Consider the following 9,033-nt stretch of genomic DNA (forward strand, 5'->3'; position numbering starts at 1 on the left):
AGGGAAAGGAGCAGTAATAACAGTCTCATCATCCGTCCAGTTAATGTAGGCACTGGACTGGTCTGGTGACAGGATGCTTTGGATCCCAGTAGAAGACACAAGGGGTTTCTCCATAGCTTTATTCTCACCTCTACAAAAATTCTATGGAAAGCATACAAAGCGGATACACAGCAGGAAAGAAACACTCACTGCTCCCTTTCCAAACTCATGAGAGACAAAGATGCTGCAGTCACATCCTCAGAGTCTGGGGTACACACTGCCTGACAAGAGGAAGAGATCCTGCACACTGCCTCTGTGATACCACCTCTCTGATGGGCTGAACCCACATCGTATCACGTTGAAGGTATTTGTCAGAACACAAAATTTTAACTCCTTCCTTTGCTCATTGGAAGAAAAAAATGTTTGCCAAAGACTTGATGAGGCCTGACTACCTTAAGCCAGAAAAGCAAACATGTGACTCCTGATGTCAGCAGTAACCCAGACCATTACTCAGAAAAGGAACATACTTTTAGGAGATGAACTAGGGCTGTTGGAAGCTATTTGTCTCATGCGACTTCCATGGCAGCTGAGTGCCACCAGCCGTGAAATGATTGCAGTCTTCCCAAATCCCACATTTCCAGTAATGACAGCTCCCTTGTTCTCTGCTGGGTCAGGATTCTGCAGTTTTTCTTCAATGGCGTGGAACAGCCATTCTCTTCCAACAAACACCGAGTCTGTGGTTATGCTTGGCACCTCAAACAACAGCGGCTTCAGCAAAATGTCCTGAGGCTTATAAGGGATGAAACGAGCTGAAAAGACATGTCAGGGAGGAAAGTTTATTAGAAGAAACTTGACATGCAATCAAGCAGCATGGTTTCAGAAGGTAACATCATTTAGAAGCCTTGTTACTATCAGTCATAATCAGACATTTCATGACGAAAACAATAACATCTGATTGCCTCAGTTCAGGTAATCTCCATAATTTTTGCATGAATTAAATTGTAGAGGAAAGAAGCTACAGGTATAATCTGATTATTTTTTTACAATTGAACTGGATAGTAAGTTGTAGAATCCAAAAAGTTTTCTTAAAAATGCATTAATAATTCTACAAATGGGGAAGCATTTTTTAGAGTGAACTATGTGCTGAGCATCTCAGTGTTAGGTCTTCAAATCTGTAAAGACATTTACAGAGAAACAGAAAAAGGTACAGAGAATAACATAATTTTTCTGTTTAAAAAAACCCCTTAAAGTAATACCAAAAAACCTACTGCCTTGTTTTTCTATACTTTTCAAGTCACAGGATCAGAAGTTACACCTTTGATTACTTTGATCTATACATCTGGGAAACACCTGATGACTTGGGGAAAAATTCCGGTTTGATTCCATAAAATACATTAAAATTTACACGGATAATAATATTCACCAATAAAATGCTCTAAAGATTCCTTAGTCAAATGTATTGTTACACAACTGCTGTTTCAGCATTAACCTATGACCGTGAAAAGCCATAAATGGAAGAGAGCAGCATAGTATCTACATACGATCCTCAAGACCAGTTTTACTAGGAGTTTACTTAAATTTTTCTGGTTTTATTGTTATTGCTTGTAACAGATGCACACAAATTCAGTCTTGAAACCATAGCATAATGCAGGAAAGAGTAAGTAAGCATCTTATTCGCAGATATGCAGTGACTTGTCAGGAGCATTCTACAGTAACACTGTGGGACAGGGCTGACCTGATCACAGAGCATTCACATTCCAAACTACTGAAGGACTGTATGACTGTGCCAGACAGATGCAGGTGTAAATATCTCTGCCTTTACCTTCCTGCTGCACTTTTCCACCAGCGGTGTTGTGCCAAGGCAAGCGAATTGAAGTTCGTAAAGGAGTATTTCTTTGTCCATCCAAATAACTCAAATCTTCCAATTTGGTTGAACTTGTTGCTAGAGTATTAAAGAACTGAAGCTTATTTTTCTCTCAACACAAGTTACAAAGAGTGTTATTATTTACTACAGTTCTTCATCCACATGTTACTTACAGAGAAGTTTTTCTAGACAATAGCAACAAAGTCATTCATGTTGTAACATTTACAAAATGCATTTCACTCAAGTTCACTAAGATTTAATTGGGTTTTTCCCCATTTAAATGGCACTCAGTTCTCCCATTGAGAGAGTTTCGTTTTTTACTGTGGGAACAACCACATCAGCGACGTCAGAAGCGTTAGAACAGGTTCAGGTAATACCTGCTAATACAATATGTGTCACCAGGCAGAGTCCTGGAATAACTGGTAGACTTTTGAAGTGTTTCAAAAGTCCTGACCTAGTCAATACCTACCAGAAAGCACAGTTACAGCCCTCTGGATGAAGGTGTTAAACAACTTAGGTAATGTTCATCAGTTCAGAACATAGGCTTGTTTTTATCCTATAGAGATACTTTTATACTAACGACAAAGATTCAAAAGAAATGTCCTATCATTAAGAAAATCCTTGGTTTTGACCTCAGGACTTTACCTGCAACAGAGTTTGGACGAGGCATTATTAAAGAGCCAGAACTCTGAGCATAAGGAAGGGGACCCTCTCCTGTTGGTACTTCCTTTGGCAAATTCTCAGAAGATCCAATGGCTTCCTCTTCTGCAACTGGTGAACAATTATCTGTTCTTCGGTCACGACTGATGCCTTGATGTTTTCCAGCTCTGAGACTCCCATCCTTACTCCATTCTAAACTGGATCCACTACGATCATCATTTTCTGACGAACTTGTTATAGTGGCTGAAAAAGAGGAAAAAAACCCAAGTCAGAAGAATATTACACATTAGAATTTTCATTCTCAAATGGCATTGTGAAACATAAATGACAAAATTTCAGTGTTGTTCATAGGTCTGCAGCTTCAGCCTTGCAGGATGGTGAGGTACTCGTACAACTCTGAATTCTTCCAGCTTAGGCTCACACTCATAAGAAATATAAGATTGGATGCTTCAATTCAACAGCTTGTATTCTAAGAAATACTAATAATATGGACATACAATTTAGAGGCAGTAGAAGAAAAAAACCCAACTTTTCGGGCACTCCATTAATCTCTGCACACACTTAGATTGTACGTCAATATGACAAATTTATTTCATTTTTATTGTTGCATCGAAAAAAATCTGGTTCCTCCTGAAGCATTAAATCTTTAGAACTCTGATTCCTCTTGGAGGGAAACGCAGCAAAAGGAAACCTGGGTGCTCAAGATTTCCATACTGACACAGCAGCAAGGATCCAGCAAAGCATTAATTTTGGCCAGCAGCCCAATCTTTTCTCCTACTTAGCTCCTTGCTGAGGATTAAAACCTGCCTTTACTACTATTATGTCAAACTCAATAGAAGCAAAGAAGAATTCAGTTACAGCAGTAAAAGACTGGAAAACTAAAGGAAACCTGAACTGTAAGTAAAAAAGAGGAAAATGGAGAAAAGACTGATTTCCCATCAGTCTGCTGGTCTGGAAAAAATAGTGGGAGTAGAAATACAAAGGAGGCCCACATAACTAGCATGAAAGCGCAAGATATTTTCATGGGTGGATGAACCCTGCCAAAGACATTAGAAAACATATACTTGCTAAGTGTAATTTAAAATGCGCATGTGCTAATAAGAGATTTGAATGCACAAACATACTTGCATATAAAAACCAAAAGCACAGGTCACTTAGCAGAAAGGTGCTTCTTCCTTCCCTTCTTGGTTTCATGCCTTTAGAGATATAAGGTATGCTGCCCTGGGTAGCCAAGAGACAGAGGGTGTTCAAATTTTCCTGGGATTTGAGACATGAACAGGAGCTCTGCAGAAGAGCAGCAGATGATTTTCATGCAGTCCCACAGCCATGAACTGCACGTACTTGACTGAAGGAACACAAGGGAGTTTCCCCTGCTCTTGCACTCATACACTCATCCTTCCTTTTCAGTAGGTCAATAAGCAACTTTTATCACTGTTCTAAAATACCTTCTTTAAAATACTGGTACTTACAAGATTATACAATAATGATGTTGTCATGCCAGTACACTATTTTAAACAAACATGAGGCCATTCTGACCTTATTGAGAACATGGACATACTCTTGGACTATTTCAAGCTTGTCAACCATGGCTAGTATGTTCATATCAGTATCTACATTTGTGCTCTTTTCCCAAAAATAACAATTCTGCGATATCCTTTCCTTTGCATCAAGGTGTTCATGCTATCTCAAAACTAGATCCTACACGAAGCTGACCACATACCAATCTGACATGGAAGGAGTACACAGAATCATTTTCTTCAACTGAAACACTGAAGTTTTATACAGGAGTCTTTTGACCCACGACAAACAATGTCTCTTAGGGTAACTGATCAGTAAAAATTATTTATACTGAGCTGGTTGGTACAAGGAGCTTGTAACAGTTGGGCTGAGAGGGTGGCTGCCTCCAATGGTCAGTGACTCCCCACACAAGATGCACATATACCTTCAACTCAGCCATCTTTTAACAGAGGATCACACAATTTCATCTCTTCCACAATGTTCCATATTAGCTTCATTTTCATGCCAGTTACTCAAAAGTCTGCAGTGTTTTGAAACAGTTTCATTTAGGCTATTCTCATAAGAAATCACATCAATTATCGTTTCCTAAGCTGGAAATTAAACCAACTTCAAGCTCTGCTGTGCTTCACCATTATGAAAAGCACTGTTAAGACCTCTAGAATGGAAAAGAAAAAAGGAATGAGAAAACAAGGAATGGAGAAAACCAGAGGAAATTAATTATTTCAAAGGAAAAAGTGGAGAAATTAGAACTGCACCAGGAAAACAAAAGAAGCGAAATGCACACCTAACAACAGCAGCTGTTATAGCCAAGAACAGGATTTCGATCTTTCAAAATGGGATCCACAGACAGTGTAAACAGAACACAGTGACATAAAGCAGCTGTTCAGACTTGTACAATTAAGAGGAAAGTAATTTCTCCTACCTGTACTGCTAATGAAAATGCTCACCTATAATCCCACTGTCCTTGCTCTCCAGGGTGGAGCTGGGGGTGCTGATGGTGCCGCAGGGACTGCCCTTGTTGGCTGCTGCTTTGCCAGCGCAGCTGTTGAGGGTTGAGCAGGGACTGTCGGTGCTGGGCGATGTCGTGCTGCTGGTGAGGGTGGAACAGGGACTCACTCCTTGGCTGGCAACTGCACACTGCCGTAGGAAGAACAAGAAACACTTACTGCACACCAGGCTGGACACTTGGGCTGAAAACTAGAGACCTTGAGGTGAGGTAGAATAAGAGCAAAGTGAAGAACCCATTTTTCAAGTAAAAATGTCAAGAAGTAAAGCCCTGTCTAGACTGGGAATCTTAATCTTTCACATTACTCTTAAAAAGTAACTGCTGAAGAAAAAAGGGAATTTCACAGTTCAGTGAAAGAGCTGCAGTCAGGCAGATTTCTATTTAAAACTTTACTGGATACTCCTCCCCTCCACCTCTTGTATTTACTCTTTGAGTTGAAAAAATCTGGAACTGCAGTCTTATTAATTTTTCACTATCAATGTGAAGACCCAAACTGATGCACTAAGGTTTAGGAGGGCTGGGACTAAAAGTGGAGAGAGTAAGGGGAAGGAGCAGAGGTTGGTAGTTACTGTGAAGTTTTAGTTAGCAGGTGAGTTTCATGTGGATAGTAGCTGCTTGCTTCTCTCCAGTCCGAAATGACAGAGAAGGACTGTCTGACAGAACTTCTCAGGAAGAAACAAACACACCCCTCTCCCCAGGCATGCTCCCATTTTAACAAAACACTGGCCTTCTCCATTCTTGGAAATCACTGAAAACAGAAGGCAAAAATTTCCTCCTAGATACTAAAAGCAGAGAGAATTCTAGAAGCTATTCACAGTCACAGCAGATTAGAGTTAACCTCCAGAAATGGTAAGTCTATCCAGTTTGTGTTTTTTGAAACTGCAAATTTATCTTGCATTCTTGAAAACAAACACTTGTTAAAATTAAAGTCCAGTTCTATAGCTATATCTCTATTAAAAGAGATGGTATTTAGTATCGAGGTATCAGGTGACTGCAACTACCAAATAGAGGAAATAACTAGTCTTCTCTGAAACAGGATGAACATTAAGTATATTATATTCCATTATCCTACCATAACTTCGCTTTTCTCTTCCATGTGAGCAGAAGTCGAGATCCCTTCTCCCAGTAAAAACCCCAGTCTTGTCATCAATTCTTGTGCTGCAGGAGAACAGCTTGAATCTTTGTCAGGCTTTGCTTTGGATTGGGAGGAAAAAAGTTGAAGGTTAGTGTCTTATATTTGGAAACTGTTAAAAGAGGTAGTAAAGTACAACCAAATTGTCCGTCTGACTTTTAATTGCTGGTGGGTCATGGATCCTCTGCATAACTGCACAAATCTAGGGGAGGAAAAACCCACCTGCCAGTCAAACCAGAAATGTTTAAGTGCAATCAGTTCATCATTGGACTGATGAGTGACATAACACAACAATTCTTCTAATAGCAGTATTAAGCTCAATGCTCTAAAAGCTTAGTGGCAAGCTGAAATTCTACTTCTGTCATATAAAAAACCTGGAGAGAAGTTAATAACACAGATGTTTTGTAATCTCACAGTTAACACTAGAACTAGTACCATACATTTTTGTTTTGCTTGCTATGCAAAAGATGTGACACCAGTTCTGAACATCCCAGCTCTTCTGGTGCAAAGATATTTAATTTTATCAGTACAGTGCTTTGAAATGTCTTCTGGCATCCAACAGACAGAACAACAAACAATTCAAAATGAAGCAACTTGCAAAAAAAAGCAGCCAAGCACAGCTCTGCCCTGGCACATACTCTTGCTAATGGAATCTCACAAACAAGCATTTCCAGCCATTTTCCTTCTTTGATGCCAGATGTCTGGCATCATCCACCAACCTGTGACCATCTGCTCTGACAGGAACATTTACAGGGCATTTATTTCTTTTGTCCGTTATTATAAAAGAAAATATATAGCCTGTCCCATCCTCAGGTATAAACAGCTAATTAAATAAGGAGCATCATTGTACCACTTGGAGAACCAGCTCCCAGCAGGAGCTGTTACCCCAGAACTGCCAAGGGGGACACTGAGGAGCAGCTGCACGGCCACTTCCCAGCCAGCACACTAGGGCTGCTGGTGCCACCCCACACTGCTGGGAGTCAGCAAGGACACCCAAACAGCTCTAGCACTTCAACTTTTGGAGATGTTGTGCAACAAACGATTCCCAACTGCTATAGAGCGCCTCAGCGGGCAAGAGAAGTAGGTGCCCAGACTTACAGATGAATTTTAGGAGAGGAGAAACAAGACCCTCAGCTGCAGCACCTTCCGCACCACCACCGAGAGGAGCTGGGGTGAGGGGAGAACCCACAAAAAATCCCAGCTGAACTGTCCCTTGGCCTTCCCTTCACAGTGTCACTGAGCCAGACAGTGTCAGGACAATCTTTACTCTCTGTGAGGAGCATGTGGGTCTCTAACCATGTAAGACACAGCTGACACTCAGTGGTACCTGCAAACAGCACATCTTTCCCCAAGCTGCAGACTGGAAAAGAAATACAGAAAATAACAACTGTAACAACTGTAACTGAACAGCCTGACCATAGCACCACTTCAACAATGGCCTAATTTTATGAGTGACATAAACCCCAATGTTTGCAAACATGAGCAGTTTACTAGTCAATCCTCTGTCTTTATTTCGCTCCAGCTCAATGCCTACTTGAATGCATGTATTTCTTAATTTTGCGGACAGCTTGAGGTTATTTACTCTTCAAGACAGATTCTCACTTAATCCCAAAAGAAAGAAGTCTATGAAAGTAGATAGCAAAAGTTTTTTTATCTCAGAATTTTTACAAATCAACAGGCCTTCAAATATTTGCCTGGAAAATATATTTCCTCTTAAAAATAGCCATTTTAAAGATTACAATTAATCTTTAAGTCACAATCGTGGAAACTACAGTTTGTGAAATCAACATCTTCATTCTTCTCTCAAAATTACAAACCTTATTACTGTTATTATTATTATCATTATTAAATTATAATATTTGACAAGTCTGAGTAAATGTTAGGCAGAGTACCAAATTCAGTCAGTAACAAAGATCAAAGCTAAGAGCCTAAGGTGTTCAACCCAGCATCCACTGTTTGATCCTTAAACACCAGAACCTGGTGCTGATCTCCAGCAGCCTCACCATCTGAGAGCACAGCTCCGTGAGAGGAGGAAAATCACAACATGGTCACCTTCAGACTAGGGGGACAAAGACTACATGCTTTCCCAGCTGGACCTACAACTTTAATGCCAGCACCACAAGATGGCTGTGAAGACGAAGGCACAAGAGGGACCAGGGTAACTATACCATATCAAATGGATGGTGAAATTTGAAATAGTTCTATTTTTGCTACAAAGTGCCTGTATTTTAGAAAGAAAACACTGGCTTTTTAAACCGTAGTTTCCTTTAAAACTGAAACAAAAGGAAAACGAAAGAATTTTCACCCGGAACATCATCAGTTATATCCACTGACCTTAATGTGGTTAGTTAAACCGAAACATTAATCTAAAAATACGTGACACATACTGACATACGTGTCATGACATTCACTGTAAAAGCCATGCTCTGTCACACACTAGTCAGATTAAACCAACATGAAACTTTCCAAGAATGCCAGTTAACTCTAGGGAGGTGGCTTCTCCCAGCTTTGCCAACACAGGAGTTAACTGTTACCGCCTTTGTCAGCAAATTTTTACAAAACTTCTAAAATGAGGCACTGCAAGGAATGCAATGCTACACACTTGAGTCAAATTATAATTAAAAACAAGTTCAGAAAAATGCCAGAAGGCCTTTGCTCTGTGGCAGTCACCAATACCAGGACATCACTTTGCCTGCAGTGCATGACCAGCCCCAAGAACTCAGACAGCTCTAAAGATAAGGTAGGTGTAACGGCAAGCACCTCCTCCTTGCAAAACACTGCTCCCAACACAGAATGGAATTTCTCATCCTATAGCTCATTAGCGCACACTGTGTGAAGCGGCAGCGACGCTGACGTGGCCGGGCAACCCGGCAG

General features: G+C 40.5%; 1 protein-coding gene across 1 annotated transcript in view; it reads right to left on the reverse strand.

The window, feature by feature from the left end:
* The window catches only part of TANC1 (tetratricopeptide repeat, ankyrin repeat and coiled-coil containing 1), a 46,453-nt gene that overhangs the window by 18,593 nt on the left and 18,827 nt on the right, over positions 1-9,033 (reverse strand). Inside the window, 5 exon segments of the mRNA XM_017736025.1 lie at positions 507-788; positions 1,802-1,921; positions 2,489-2,746; positions 4,969-5,158; positions 6,100-6,221. Of these exon segments, the coding sequence (XP_017591514.1) occupies positions 507-788; positions 1,802-1,921; positions 2,489-2,746; positions 4,969-5,158; positions 6,100-6,221 (972 nt within the window).

Source organism: Corvus brachyrhynchos, unplaced genomic scaffold (assembly GCF_000691975.1).
Source record: "Corvus brachyrhynchos isolate BGI_N302 unplaced genomic scaffold, ASM69197v1 scaffold45, whole genome shotgun sequence".
Taxonomy (NCBI): Eukaryota; Metazoa; Chordata; class Aves; order Passeriformes; family Corvidae; genus Corvus; species Corvus brachyrhynchos.